Source organism: Nicotiana tabacum, chromosome 7 (genome assembly GCF_000715075.1).
Source record: "Nicotiana tabacum cultivar K326 chromosome 7, ASM71507v2, whole genome shotgun sequence".
NCBI classification, from domain to species: Eukaryota; Viridiplantae; Streptophyta; class Magnoliopsida; order Solanales; family Solanaceae; genus Nicotiana; species Nicotiana tabacum.
Window position 1 is genome coordinate 146,121,618 of NC_134086.1, and position 15,995 is coordinate 146,137,612.

Sequence of the window (15,995 nt, forward strand, 5' to 3'; positions counted from 1 at the left end):
ATATTCTACTAAATACTGTAAGTAAGTAAATGTGCCTCTGCAAGCTTCCTTTGTACCCAATCCAAATGGAATCCAAAAATCTCAGAATTCATTTCAAATCATGTTAGATTTGAACTTAGAGCCGAATGTATTGCGTACAACTTTCAGCCCTAGATCAGATCCAGATATACTTTTTTGGAGCAGTCGAAAAATTTGGTATCATTTACAAGTCAGTGAAACCAATAATCACTAGCAACTGAGAAAATAACGAGAAGAAGAATTTTATATTGCACTATGCTCCTAAAGAGACGAAAAATGTTCTAACCAAACTGTGAATGAAGCATAAACAAACAAAAAAAAAGACAACTCCTTAGCGTCAAAAAGTATATTGAGAAGTGAACCTGCATATCAATTAAAAAAAACATGTGTAAGCAGAAACCATACATTGTTGCTTCATGGAGTAAAATTAATATCAGATTTAATCAAAGAACTGAAAATATAGCCCATTAGCAGTTACAGCATACAGTTTCGATCATTTCTTCAAGTCTTTCTATAGAAGGATATAGGATTGAAACCATTTGCTACATGAGACTACACCTTAGCTTATTCACTTACTGATATGTCAACACTGTACTCACTGAATTTTTTAGAATTCTACTGTATCTCAAAGGTAGATTATTCTGTTAATGTTAACCCATCGGTAGGTCGGTCCAGAAGAAGCTAGATGTAGCTCTACTTTCCCAAGAGTTAAAAGGACGATTAATCAAAGGATTATTATTTTGCCCAATTGGAAGCAGGAAAATAGCCTTGGTAAGGAGAGAACTAACCTTTAAGTCAATCTGTGGCATAGTCTGAAAGCCAACAAACATCAAAGCCATGAGAACCAGAGCAGCAATAAATTCCAGCAGTCATTGTATATGACCAACAGATATGTATACTCAGCTTCAACAGACCATCCTGCTAGGGTTATCTGGTAAAAGACATAAAAACCGCCTCAAGTAGCAGTTGCTATGCCATGTTCGTGTGAATCAAAGCTGGTAGACCTGGGAACCTCAGTCTCTCTTATAACCCTGCTATATACAGCTTTGAAGGGCTGAGAGGAATATGGTCTCTTGAGCAAACTAATTGGCATTCTTAGAGTTTGTTTGCGGTTCCTCCGGCCCCGTACCAAAATGTTGAAGGTCTTCTCCTTATCGGTCTCCGTAGGATTTCTCTGCACAGCATTCTCATTTGATCCATTACCCTCTTCTAATTGATTACTGGACAAGGTAACAAAATGTGAATTTGAAATGCTGCTTGCTCTCTCTTTCTCTGATCCAACCGCAGCTAAGCTCTCCCCCGTCTCTGATGCTGGAAGATTTACTTCTTCCTTAACTTCATCCCCAGTGTTAAGATCTACTGGTAAGCTTGTTGCCAAAATAATGCTTTCAGGGTTATCAGATGGTTCCTTAGCAGCAGAAATTGAGTCAGTTAATGGCTCAATCACAGGTGGTGATATAGAAAACTCGACTGGGTGGCAGCCAGGCCAAACTGTGGCAGGAACGTACTCAGATGCATTAGGAGGTATATTGCATTGCCAAGCATAATGATTCGGATGGAAATTGCTGCTGCTCATCGGGAACGTACTTGGAGGTAACGTCTGGGGTTGAGAATACGGAGGGTACATAAAGCGCAATGGGTGCATCATGTTTGGGGTGTGCGGAGGTGAAGGGTACAGGTGATGAGGGGAGGAGCACATTGGATTGGGTAACATAGTTGGTGGTCCTTGATGAAGAGACATGTTCATTGGCCAAGGGCCAACGGGTGGTAGTGTTCCAGGAGGAGAAGGGAGATTAATGTTCATAGGTAACGGTGCTACACGGGCAATGGCTGGGGAGGGACTGAATGGTGCTGCTGATGCGGATAGCTTTCTCGACAATTCTCGACTTGCATCACATGTAAGAGATGATGCAGCTGTTACCTTCAGATGATCCATGTCTTGCAAGGTCAAATTCGAGATACAGCTAGGATCCAAATTGCTTGATGAGTCCTTTTCACAGAGATCCACCTTGGGAGAATTATCAGAAGTAGGAACATTATGAGCCTGGACACTTCCCTGTTCCATTGGACTAACATCAACATGACTGGGTTGAATAGATGCATTTGCAGATATCACATCTGAAATTTCACCACCTTTGAGATCACTCAGTTGAATTTCTTCTTTGTTGTCAGTATCTTGTGTTTCATTTTGTACTTGATCAGCAGAATCTGTAACAAGATCCTGAATGTTCTCTTCCTTTACGGATTCTGCATCTTTTTTCATTGTTTCAGAATTTTCTTCTGCTCCACTGCTCTCCTCTCCAACTTTTAGAACGTCTTGATTATCAGGAACTTCATTTTCAGAAACTCTCTCCTGCAACATAGAGATGGTACCTGGTGGGGCAAGTGCCACTTCCTTATAGGAAGGAGATTTTCCTAGGTTTACAATCGAGCTTCTCTTTGGTAGTGACACAACCTCCTTTGTTGCAGAAACTTGGACCTGCTCTGACAAAGTATCTAACAAATCTCCTCCAGTTGTGGAGATCTCAGGAACAGCATCTCTGACAGATGATGGCACAGACTTGACACGGTAGGTTACAGCTTTTATGACTCTTCGACCAAGTTTGGTACCAGGAGATTGATTTTTTGCTATGTAATAATCTGCATAACTTCCTGGTGATGTCCGTTTCTTTAAGACATAATATTTACTAGCTTGATAGTTATTCTTCAGTTTAGCATGATCAACCTCAGAAACAGAGTCCTTTTTCTGGTAACCAATGACCTTGCTGATGGTTTGCCGCCTCTGCCTTCGTCTTCGTCCATAGAAACCACCTGACCTTGGTCTCTGCACTGACTGCCATCCATCTTCTGCTTCAGCAGAAGGTTCAGATAAGACTTCACGGACAACAGGCTTCACAATTGAAGCTTCCTTCACCAAATGAACGGGTTTGTCCTCAGCAATTTCTTCATCTCCATTGTGATGGGATTTAACTACTGTGTCAACGGGTTCCAAATTCATCTGGGGATCAGTATGATCTTCAACAATTTGTTTCTCCTCATCTGACTCTTCTTTTAGGACATCTTTAGGAGTGTCAGAGTTTGGTGAGGTAACATTGCTTTGATCAGATTGTCCCTTCACCTGGGAAATAAAAGCCTGGAAAAAAAATGAGAGAAAGAGGAAGGATAAGAAAAGGGGAGCTGATCCACTTAACCATCTACAGAGCATTGTTTGCACGTTTCGTTTGAGAGCATGGTAAGTAGTTTATCAGGCATATGCAATGTCAGCCTCAAGTTTCAAGCTACAGTGCATACTTGGGAAGAACAGGAAAGGCAAACAGAACTTAAGAGTGCCAGAAAGATGTCAAAGCTTCCTTTTTTAGATTGGTAACATTGTCATACATATAGAGTCAGCACAAAAAACTTGAGCTGATAACCAGATACATCTCCCAAAACTACAAAAGGATTCCCCTAGAGAGATGTCATAGCTTCTAAACAGTACCAGTTCTCTTTTAAACTAGTTCACTCATTCCCTCCTCCTCTTCCAGACTGGTATTACAGATGGTAGACCTTCCAGAAATAACATAATTGCTACTGCTTATTTATAACAAGTTTTCATAAGATGAACGACTTCGTCCAAGATTATTTCCATAGACCAATTCATGCTGATAAGTATTCGAAAATCATAAACAAGCAAGAAAGATATGGTATTCTAAGCATCACGTACCTTTGAGACAAAACCTTTTCTTTTTGATCCAACATCTCTTCCTTTGGCATCAGGATTTGGATTGATGTAGTCGAGCAAATCTGACACACTGTGTAATAGAGTATATCACCACAAGATTAAAGCTGAAATATTTTATTAAGTGATCTCTAGAGTATGGCTATCCACTAATACATTTTTGTGAAATCCTATGTGCATAAAAATTTATGCAATTACAAGATCCCCGGGAAACATAAAACTCTTACATTGGAAGCCACTGAACATTGTCCTTCCTAGAAAAATTCATATTCCTAAAATTGAGGATCTTAAAGCAAGAAAGAGACACCAAATGGAGTGTCATAACAAACTCAATATACATAGATGGATTGCAGGCGTTGATGCAATAAAATAATCAGGATGCCTTTGAGCATAAATTGAAGAGACAGCACATGAAGGCATAGTGAACACATCCTCTAATTTCAAAGCAAAAGGACTAGACAGTGGGTGAAAGAAATATCAAACATATGCTCTGGAAGACAATGATGATTCAAGTCCTTCAGTGATTACAATATCTTGCAGTCTAATAAGAACTAGGACAGAAATTAAGGTTGTCTGTTTTACTCATTAAGTCTACTAATAAATTAAAAATAAGCAATACATGCAATATACCTCAAATGACCCTTGCTGGCTATTGATGCATCAGGCTTCTTGGTTCCGTTCCGAGCAGCTTCTTGCTGTTCAAAAGCCTTTGACTCAAAATACTCAAGCCATGCAGCAGCATCCTTCAGCAAAGATCAGAACAATTTGTAATTATGAAAAATACTTGGCTGAAGTAAAAACAAAATAGACATAAAATTACTAGAGAAGCCTACATCATATTTCTATAGCATCGTCACTCAATCCATCACTTAGTCACCAAAAAAGAAATGCCATGCCATTTAAAGACAACCTGATTAGTATAGACATCTGGAGTTGTAATTTTAGTAGTTTACCCCGAAGAAATTATGTCTGTGTAAAGCATTGGTTGATATTCATTTGAGGTAATATAATTTCACAAGGAAAAAGAAAAAAAAAAGTAACAGTGACAGTAAAATGCAACTTGTTCATGTCTTCTCTCCAGAGCAAAAGAGTGGGCCTAGTGATTGTGTACATGTGCATGAGACAGAAGTTAACCTGAGTGCGAAGATCATCTGGACCAAGCTTTGCTCGGAGTATCTGCAAGGTTGTTTGCTCATGCTGAACACTCAAAGGATAAGCTTCCATCAAAGAGAGTGCGATTGCTATAGCATGGTAACTTGCAGCTGTCTGGAAATCACAGAGGCACAAAGGTAACTAGATCAGACAGGTGTAGGCTAAGGCAAGAGCCCAAAAAGATAATTGACTGGGTTAATCAGAATGAAGGGTGTCTAATTATGTTGCAACAAACTAAGACATGGTTTTGAAGAATTACAATATACTGATGGAGTTCGTTTAACAACTGGAAGGTTTCAATCTTCCACGTGTTTAATCAAGCTCAAAAATACAGCACCATGCATCAAAGCTTGAACCAAAGAAAGTAAGTATAGTTTTATTAGCTAAACTACCACAAACATAAACAAGCACGGTAGCACACCACATTCTGAGTTTCTGATAGATATCACATAGCTTCAAATATCCCAGTCTAAGCCTCTAAGGCATCAATCTACTGAAAATGGTGGAGAGGCAATTTGGACCTATTGTCAGCTCAAACATATTTACTTAAAAGATTAGGAAGGTTCACGATTAACCCTTATTTCCCTTTGGCGCACTCTGGGGTCCGGATGTGCTAACAATGAGTACTCACTTTGAAGCCGAAACAAAAGAAGCCTTAAGTACAGTCATTTGTTAAAGATCACACTGAAGTTACTCGATTAAAACGAAAATAAAAAAAAAAGATGGAACTGTGAATGAACTTATAATTCAGCAACTGTGGTAGTCAGCAATGTCTTGCATATCTTAAGACTATCTGATGTCAATGGCTGGTGACAGATAAATCACAAAGAAAAAAAGAAATTGTCTACCAGCAGGTGCTGCACTGAAGCTTATTTGTGAACATCTTAGCCCTATAGCCAGGCCATAGGCATCGAAAACAATCACTTGAATGGCATTACTTCTTTTCTTATAGTCATATAAGCATACCGTACAAAGTTGATGAAATTCAATAACACATCTACTCAAGTACACAAGTACACTCGTCGACAAGGAAACTATCCCGTACCAACCCCTTTTTTTCAATTATTTTAATATTCATGTCGTAGAATAGGAAATAAGAGGTCACTTTGTTCTGAATAAAGCCACTTTAGTTTGACATGCCTAAAGAACTAGAGGGAACTGTGAATGCGATAAATAAAACAAAATACTACTCCAATAAACTCCAGCGGAAGAAGAAAGGAACCTGAATATGGTCAGGACCAAGTAACTTCTGGTTACACTTCAAAGCTTTATGGAGATATCTGAGGGCAACATGCACATTACCAAGCCCTTCCTCCATCATTGCCACATTTATATATGTCGCCGCAGTGTTTGGATGTGAGGGGCCACATGTGAGATGCAACAGATAAAGAGCTCGTTTTACATACCTGAACAATCGAAATGGTAAATTGGCAATAAAGAGGGAATAACAACATGATAAAAATGAAAAGAATCAAAACAAATATTAAAGCATTACTATGTTAATGTCCAAAGTGAGGAGCAGATATGAGTGGTACAATCTTTCATTATTGGGAGTGTAAAAGTTTTCATCATGTTGATTTAGTGTGTTTTTATAAGGACTTTTTTATTTAGGTCTATTTTGTACATAATCTGACCAACTTTTTTTTTCTTTTTTTATTGTTCATAACTTGACCACTCCAGGTACACAAACTTTATTATTTGAACTGTCACTCAAGATCATATTCCTTGCCCAAATTTCAATCTATCATAGGCATTTCACAAGCTTGATTCAATATTCAGTACCACGGCTACATCAACTTCAGTGCCTAGCACGGCTATTGGTAAACCTCTTCCCCACTAACATTATGTAACATTTCCTCACGATTCAAGCAATCAGTTAAACAAGTTCAACACAACAATTAGCAACAATAAGCATGTGCAAAGGTTCGGGTAAAGACTAGAATCATCTCTTTTTACATTGCCGGATCGTGTCTTGCTTGTGGTAGGGAAAAACTGTGTTGCTTTGGTCTTCAACGGGTAATGCCATGCACAGTTAGAGAAGTTTTTTTTGCATGGACCTTTAGAGAATGGAAGAGACGATGCAATGGAGAGTAGAGAGAGAGAGAGAGAGGGAGAGAGATTTTGATGGAATCGAGAAGGGTTTTGTACACTTGAGGAGTAGCCTCTCATCCCGTATTACCTCTTGGTGCACCCACGAGATTCCCGTAGGTATAGAAGATTGGGTGTCATTCGTAGAAAACCATATCTTTTTGTAAGGTTTCTACTTTTTGGTATACTTCTTATTACAGGGGTGTTTTTGCCAATCTTATTACTTGATAAAAAATTAATTAGCTACAATAAGAGGAAAGAAAACCAAAAAGATATCGACCAAAAAAGACAACCAACACGCCTCAATCCCAAGCTAGTTGGGGTCAGCTATATGAATTCTCGTATCTATGCTGCTCCATTGAGACCAGTCTCAATCCAATATTCAATAATTTAGACTCTCTAATATATTTTTCAATTAACTTGACAAAACGACAGCCAGAAACTCAAAGACAGCAAAAAGTCTAGTATATGATAATGAATCTCCACATCCACTTCTATAGTTCGTCCTCTTTCTTCTTCTTCTTCTTCTTCTTCTTCTTCTTCTTCTTTTTGTTCTTTTTTTAATAGTTGCACCATAAATGAAATTTAAGTACTGGGCAATCTAACAGAAATAAACATACTTGAGAGCCAACTCTGTGTGTTGAAGTCGGTAATAGAAAACTGCAAGATCACCATAACTTTTCATGGTGTCTGGGTGATCGAGGCCCAACTCTCTTTCATTTATGTCCAAGGCCTTTTGCTGATAGATTGTGGCCTGTCATGGATACCACCAGCATCAACACATTTAACAGTTGAATATGGATAGAGTCAGAGTAGTTGAAGCAGAGAGAAAAGTAACAATGTAGGACTAAGGAGATCTATGTGGATGAGCTTCTCAAGAATACCTGATTAAAATCACCGGTGTGATACAGAACAACAGCAAGAAGGCTATAAGCTCCAGCTGTCATCCGATGGTATGGACCACATACTGCAACCAGCTTAGCAAGAGCCTGAAAGCACCACAAAAAATTGCAGCAGTGATCACATGGTATACGAAAGTATCACCGGGCTTTTGCTTATTTTTTTCTTCTAAACCAATCTTTTCTAGTATATCCAAGACTAACAGATGGCAAAAACCTAAGAAGCCATTGAGTTGTGAAGCCCACCAAAATAAATTGGTTTCTCTACAATAGAATGTTTCACTCGGAAGAAGGGAAAATGTAATACACAACTCTTTTTTATCTAAAAATCAATTACCTTAGTCCCATAGCTGACAGCATCTTCAAGTTTTCCCTTATCTAGAGCTGTTTTGGATGATTCCAAAAGCTGCCTACCATCTGCAGAAGAGCAAGCAGCTTGCTGCAAAAAAGGAGGCACAAAGATACAAGGGGAAGTAGAAAACATTTAGCAAGTACGAACAAAGGAGAATTCGGCATAATATCTCCAAGTATCGAGCATGTTGACAGGGTTGCATTATCACCTTATGCACTGGTACTAGGCTGACAATGTCTACTTTTTGAAAAGGATTTGGGGAACTCATTTCATAATCTCTTGGAACCAGTTCAATTCCCACCTATACAGAAAAAGTTCTCGTAAGTGTCTTGTTTGAAAAAATAATGTAACAATATTCATTCCCATCACCGAAGTATTCAGGTTTATCTGCATAAGAGTTTTATCTTTTCCCATGTTAAATAATAAACAAATTAGTGCACCTACAAGCGACACTAGATAAACAACATACAGAACAACTCATATACCTTCTTTGCAATTGGCTAGTCAAATCACTGTCTTAGCAAATATTTTTTCCTACTTCAAAGATGGTGAAAATCCAAGTGTTTGATAATTAATACATTCTCAGAAGAAAGGTCAGATATAGTCAACTGTGTAGCCTCCCAAATCCATCAAATGCAACCAGGCACAGTGTTTGACATATAATGTATGCTGAACGATAACTATTCAGATTTTCATCATTCAATTACAAACAACATTTAATGGAAATGTTACTTTTAATTGTGGAAAAGGAATATAACCTAGGACAAAAAACTACACATGCAATACTCCCACACTAAGGCCATTCTTAATTGTTCAGAAAAAGAGTTTGAAGTACCTTATGGCATAAACCACGAAGAACTGCAAATTTCCTCACATCTTTGTAGTTTAGGCTCCCTACGTCCCATTCATATCGCTTCTTCAAAAATAGTTCCAGCCATTTCCAGATCAAAGAATCAACGCCGTGAGACTCATTTGATTCATCATTTACAGGTACCCCAAGCATCATATTCAAGGCAGCAGCAATTATCGCAGCCATATCCTCAATGTCAACAACAGATGCAATAACTGCTTGCAAAATATGTTTAAAAGCCCGGACTATCATCTCGTGTATACAAAGAGATTGAACATGTGATAACTTCTCGGAAAGTTTAACCTGCCCAAGAGAAAAAAGAAGCAAGGATCAATTTAGGCGCAGCTTAATGAGATAAAAATCTACCTAATATTGTTTTACAGCTGCACATGGGATTTACCATCATCTCCAGCCAGATCAATGCAAAGGCACTAAGAAAGAGATAAAGAATGTGAAAAGCAACTTTCAGATAATTTTAAGAACTTTTGATAGTTCTAACAAAATTCCAACATTCATATTTTATTATAATACAATTGAATGTTCCCAGGTAAAAAAGTATTATGACTTGGAGATACTTCATCAACAAAAAAAAGTATTATGACTTGGAGAAAGGAAGTTACTAGACTAGAAGACAGAGAAATTGAAGATAAAGTAGACAAATGTGTGTGTTTGTGTCTACAGACAGACAGACCAGACACACACACACACAACAAAAAAAGAACATGAAAAATCAGTCAGAGTAGAAAAATGACCAATAAGACTTACTACGTGTCCAAGAGAACGCATACGTAGACCCCGGGTATGCATGAAATCAGTTAAAGTTCGACCATCTACTGGTGAGAGTTCCAAAGAGCCAAAATCAGCAACCTGCAATGCATGTGAAATGAAACACAGCCAAGAGACCACTTGTCACAAATTGATATATCTATCATACACTTTTTTTATAGGTTTATATATACACAATACTATTTAATTATTACCAGCTTTGGAAGGGCAACTTCGTTGTAATACTTCTGTGACAGATCAATCAGCTCTTCCAAAGACTATCAACAGCAGGAAGGGGTTAGAAAACGGAAACCAATTAAGGCCTTCTAATAATCTGTCAATAAATATTGAAAATTTTCTACCTTAAGGTGAAGTCCAGTCTCCGACTCTTTTAACCTAGTAAAACCGGCATCAGACAACAATGTCTTGAGTACAAGCTGATTTTGATCCGTATCACTCTCAAACTGAGAATTCCCAGACTGCGGGATGCCTTTTTCTGATCCCCCTCCTACATCATTTGTGACAGATTTGAAGCTTTCAGACTGGGATTCCATGTTAGCCCCATCTGTGTTCTTCTTTTTGTTCTTGAGTGACTTAAGAGGTATTCCAAGCCCTTCAACTTTCATCTCATTTTTTGTCTTCTCAACTGGGTTTTTTTTGTCCTTTTCTGATTTCTTCTGATCTTGCAAGTGTTGTATCCAGCATGCACCAAGTTCCCATCTGATGAAAGAGTCACCTTCTATTTTCTCTTCTTCAAGCTTGGTAAGACTCTGTTCTAGTATTCTCCTTACAAATGCCTGATAGCAAGTCATCTCTTCAGCTGCTGAAGGTTTTGAATGCCCTACCTTGTTATCCACTTTCTTGTGAAGGAGCAAGCGTAAACTGCAAGATAAAATGTTAAGAAAAATAGACAATTAAGTGTTGAGAAGACGAATGCAGTAGGTATGTCCAATAGCAAATATCTATTGAAAATACAGGACCAGTAAGATGTGAATATCACACAGAAATGACAAACGATTAGCACGAGGTTATTAAGTTCGAACAATCCAAGACAATAGAGCAACCTAATAGTAGTGCATTGGGAGATGTTGCACATAACTATCATGTTTGTACATGTCATGGATAATTGTAGTGGAAGGTCAAAAATTGTGCTAAAGCTATTAAACTTTATCAAGTTACCCCAAATTGAGGCATAACGTTTCTCTTTACTTTCTTCATTGTTTTTACCTTTGGAAGAGCATTCCAATTAAAATCCACATAGAAGCTGTGGACAATAAGGTTTAGGAGGGATCGGAGACCAGGAAAAGGTTTAGGAAGGATCGGAGACCAGGAAATTTTAAAGCACTACATCATCAGAGCAAAAAAGGTCTCGGAGTGCAGTTGTTTTATTGCATGTAATTTTGGAAAAATCTCCTAGTTAAAGACTTCTCCTCCAGAATAATTTCTTCATCCAGCAAACTTTTGTGTCTAAAAGCTGAACTAGAACGAGAATCCCACTTTATCTAACTTAAAGAAGTATTTGTGCAATAGCTCAATAAAACCTTATCTTCACCTTTTAATAGTCAAAAAAGAAGAAAATATTTGTTGTTTGCTTTGCGAAACCACAACAGAAAGAGACCAATTAACTATGACTTATTGGCTTATTGTGGGAAAATTCAAGTAATACCTGTTGATATTGAGGGCATTTGCACCACCATCAGGCTGATCAGGAAGTTCCATGCTTTCCAGTGGATTGTCCACTTTGTCATTTTCTTTTCCTTGAACTTTTACAGTTGCAATGTAACCACAATGCCTTACATTCAAAACACCTAAAGTAGCAATATCCTGAATTGAAAATGCAGCAAGTTTTTTTTTTTCAATCAAATGCTCTTATATCAGGAGTAAAACAAAAACATTAGGATCTACATCATTTTTCTTTGTATTTTCTTACATGGGCGGCAGTATTTTCATCAGCAGTTATCCCCTTCAGTAGATTTCTTTCCATCAGATTCTTCACAGCTATTCCAGTTGCTTGAAATCCATCAATTTTGGTATCTATTTTGCAACTAGCATTTGAGGCATCTTTGGTAACAAACACGCTCAAGTCCCCAACTGTCTCATTAAAAATGATTTCTCCATTCGAATCACAATGAGCTGGTTTGACATTCTCCATGACATGCTTTACAGCTGAAATAGCTCGAAAAATGGCGACATCAACAAATAAACTATGAAGAAGAAAAGCCTTCCTGTCTCGGATCTGCCTCTCCTCTGTTGTCTTACAAGGCATGGATGCAACATTCAAAAATTCATTGGCATAAGGTAACAAATCAGATTTTCCATCTCGACCTAGACCACCTCCATTTGCTCCCCATTTTTCGTCCTCCACAGGTAGAGGTGGGAAGATAGATGGCAACTGTGCTCCCACAGGTGGTATAAGCCATGTGTTGGCTCTGAAACCGTACGGAAGATTCCCAAACTGTATTGAAGAAGAAAAACAGTTTACACCCTTGGATACATGAGAATCTTAAACGAATGAAGAAAACATTCACTACGTGTAATCAGTTTTAGAAAACTTAAGGTGATGAAACATGTCAGGGAAATCATCTGACTGCACCTTATTACGTTCTAAGAATGCTTTCATGAGATCATCGTAAGCCTGAAAAGAAGGATGAGCAATGTCAATTTCAATAACTATATATCCTTGCAAACAAAAAAACAAAAACTAGCATGGCTGAATTTAAAGTTAGAGAATATGCCCACATTGTCAAATGCTCTACTGAGTTGTCTCAACAAATCAACAAGATTGTGACAAAGAATCCCCTGCTTTCCAAAGTTGTAAAATCCTTTTCTGCAAGCTTCAATGATAACCAGCTTCCCATTACAAAGTTTCACCTATAAACAATGACAGATGCCCATTAATATGTTATTTTATGATTAGATGATATCTGAAAGTCACATGACTGAAATCATTAGACTAAGGAATAATGAAGCTTGTTTCAAATAGCCTTACTTCAAGAGAGAAAAGATGATCATCTGGCAAAACTTCATCATCTTGCTGTCTAGTTGCCCTTCTTATGACTGCAAAAATTACGCAATTATAAGAAATTGTGAATTAATCCACTTGTTTTCTAGCTTTAATTGAGTAAAAAGGACTTCAAGAAAATCGGTGCCTGAATTAAAAAAAAAAAATAGCATTACACTGAAGAGGGGGCGTGAGATGAGAAAGCGAGAAGAACTCATAGAAGCTTCCAATCTTAGGGCACGTATTGCTCATTTCTCCCTCTACGTCCACTGCCGCCGCATCTTTACCCAGCTGCTGAGCTGGCGTCGGCGTCGGCGATTGTGGCGGGGACGGTAGCTTATCATTTGCCCGAACCTTGTTGGACTTTTTGGCGCTCTTGTTATCCTGCGCACCCCGCGCATTCTTGCTAGTCTCACTTTTCAACTCTTTGCCACTACTTCCCGACGGCCCAAAACTCGTCGTACAAGCAACGATATCCAGCAGCCTTCTAACGTGCGCTGTGGCGCTTTCTTCATCGTAATCCTCTGTGTCAAAAAAAGGAAAAATAAAAATGTTTGAGGGTTAAATCGGGATTTGAAAATTTCAAGACCTTGATGGACCCAGGACTACTTCCTAAAATAGAAATATCCTATACGACGTCGTGAATTCTTAAATGTTTTTTTACCTTCGACAAGATTCAGGAGGCAGGGCTTCAGTGCGGAAACGTCCACTGTATCTTTTAAACGTGGGCCTCTTATCTGTTAAGTGGGATAACAGTAAAAATCAAATGCTCCTCCTATAAAAAAGATAAGAAAATATGACAGCTCTAGTAATGCCCTTTATTTACCTCATGAGATAGGGAGAAATTGGTGATATTACAAGTTGTTGTGTTCACTGATAGTAATCGACGAACATCAATAATCCTATCCGTAGATATTCCCTGCTCAAACAAAAAAAAAACGTTTAAATAATTTAAGATAGTTGAGGATATTTTATTATATTAATAAACGTGTAGCAATATTTTTCCTAGATAAATTAATGCTAAGTGAATTATTAACAAAAAATAAATAAATGTTGAACTCACCTTATCCATGTCACTTCATGAATTTTAATATATGTCACATTCACAAAATATTTTATTATCATTAAATAGTATATATTGCGTGCACGTTGATATGACGAAACTCATATATGACTCTTGTTTTTACGGCCTCTCAAATTTTTTTGTCGACCATATGAATTTTATTTCTACGACTTCTAGTGGATTTGCTTATTGACCATTCAATTTTCAAAACTACTAGTAATAGATATCAAAATTAGAAAAGAGTTTAAAGAGTTGTGCTTATGCAAGTAACCAATGAAATCTTGAGAGTTGAGATGGTTAACCGACTATTTGAAAAGTAGTAGAAGAACTCTGCTTCCTTGAAAAAGCAACAAACTAGGTTGAACTTGTATATTTGGAAAGAAAAAAAAAAGGACCTATGTTTTAAACAAACTAATGACACTGGCCTTGTATTTCATAAGCAATATCGACCAATAATTTTGTTTCATAAATGACAAACCTTTAAAATAACTTGAGTCTCGTCCGGAAGGTTTATCATGATATCCATTACAACTGGAAGAACTGATGAGCAGCAAAAAAGAAAAATATCATCAGTAAGCAATAAAAAATCATTGACATTTAAATCTTATTTTTAAAATGCATTAAACGAGCAAATTCAGATTGTTAAAGAATACCCTTCTCTTCCTTCTTCTTCTTGTCTCCCTTCGTCTTGCCACGACCATTCTTGTTTGGTGCCATTTTCAAAGTTTCAGATTCTTTAAATGTACCTATATAATTAAATCCAATTAACGAATTAAATATAGTCCTTTCTTTGGATTATAACTGTACCTGCTGGAGGTGGCAGTAGCACACTCCTTAAAAAGAATTTATTCAAAGAAACAAAATAAGGAAATACAAGCAAGATACTGAGAATAAACAGAGTATTTTTTCCTTGTGTGGATAGAATTCGCGACATAATTTCGGTTGTCAATGTCATGCTTCACGAGAAAAGGGACATAATTCTGAGAATTACCTGCTACAAATGCTGAAGTTTCGACAAGTTCTTAAACAAGAAAAGGGTATTTAATGCTTCATTCAGTAACTATGAAATGAAGTATAGTATACCACACCTGCTATAAATGTGTCGTATAAGTATTGATATGAAGTATTTATCAATAATATGATTACTATGGGAATTTGATAAGAGGGGTTTAAACTAAAAGAGGAAAGGATAAGGAACAGTACTTTTGAGAAGGTTTTTGAAATTGGAAAATGAATACTCAACCAGGGGCAAGAGAAAAAGAAAGTAAAAGAGAGGAAGAAGGAAGGGAGAAATTGTGTGGGGGATATAGAGAGAGATGAGAGTGTGTGATAAGGAAGGAAGGGTTGAGATTTAACATTCAGAATTATAGTGACATTATGGCAGTTTCTGTAGATTTTATTTACATAAATTTCTATTAAATACAACTTGCTAGCTGCAAATTTTTAGAGATAGCAGAGACAGAGAGAGAGAGAGAAGAAAGGCGTGGACCACTTGGTTATTCATCTTGACTTGTGTGATTTCTCATGCCATCTCATTATTAACTTAATTTAAACACAACACAACCATCTCTTAATTAACTTAATTTAAACTTTGGCAAAATAGACGCTAATCAAAATAAACCACAATACCAGAATAGACCATAACTTAATTTCCGTTGCCAATAAACCACTAAAATTAAAATCAAATTGACACGGTATAAAATTATGTTAGAGTTTAGACAGCAGGATACCAAAAAGTGTAGCAATTAAGTTACATACATACATATATATTCCCTATGACTTCTTCCGCTTAATATTTTAGGGCTAGTTTGGTATATTAATATTGTATTTATGCTTTTTTAATAATATAGGCTCTCCTTTTTTTTTAAAATGAATTGGAAAAATATAATACGTTCTCAAATTAAATTAGTAATAGGACATTATAATACGTTTTTGAATTATATTAGTAATAGGAATTTTTAAGAAGTATATCCTAAAAGTAATAGGATTAAATGACTAAAGATATTTATATATTTAATTTTATATGAATTAGACAGCCCGAAAATAATTATAGTAACAGGATTCCTAAAGGTAATCATGTAGGATTCCT

At 37.0% G+C, this 15,995-nt stretch overlaps 1 protein-coding gene across 3 annotated transcripts; it reads right to left on the reverse strand.

Moving 5' to 3' along the window:
* Positions 1-66: 66 nt before the first annotated feature.
* Positions 67-15,237, reverse strand: LOC107789285 (protein REDUCED CHLOROPLAST COVERAGE 1). Of its 3 annotated transcripts, XM_016611059.2 has the most exons (26): positions 15,110-15,234; positions 14,898-14,994; positions 14,560-14,652; positions 14,385-14,446; positions 13,670-13,762; positions 13,508-13,580; positions 13,020-13,367; positions 12,832-12,899; positions 12,582-12,713; positions 12,436-12,477; positions 11,773-12,297; positions 11,509-11,666; positions 10,205-10,724; positions 10,058-10,120; positions 9,843-9,944; positions 9,063-9,380; positions 8,436-8,528; positions 8,213-8,314; positions 7,861-7,965; positions 7,597-7,730; positions 6,111-6,294; positions 4,871-5,002; positions 4,367-4,479; positions 3,722-3,809; positions 807-3,151; positions 67-380 (listed from the first exon to the last, which is right to left on the reverse strand). In XM_016611059.2, exons 3-25 carry the CDS (start codon positions 14,621-14,623, stop codon positions 974-976), a joined length of 5,697 nt encoding a protein of 1,898 aa, XP_016466545.2. In that variant the 5' UTR covers positions 14,624-14,652; positions 14,898-14,994; positions 15,110-15,234; the 3' UTR covers positions 67-380; positions 807-973. The 3 variants fall into 3 exon arrangements, with proteins under 3 accessions (XP_016466545.2, XP_016466544.2, XP_016466546.2); XM_016611058.2 differs by having other exon boundaries at positions 14,898-15,237; XM_016611060.2 differs by lacking the exon at positions 14,898-14,994 and having other exon boundaries at positions 14,995-15,227.
* Between the last annotated feature and the right edge of the window lie 758 nt (positions 15,238-15,995).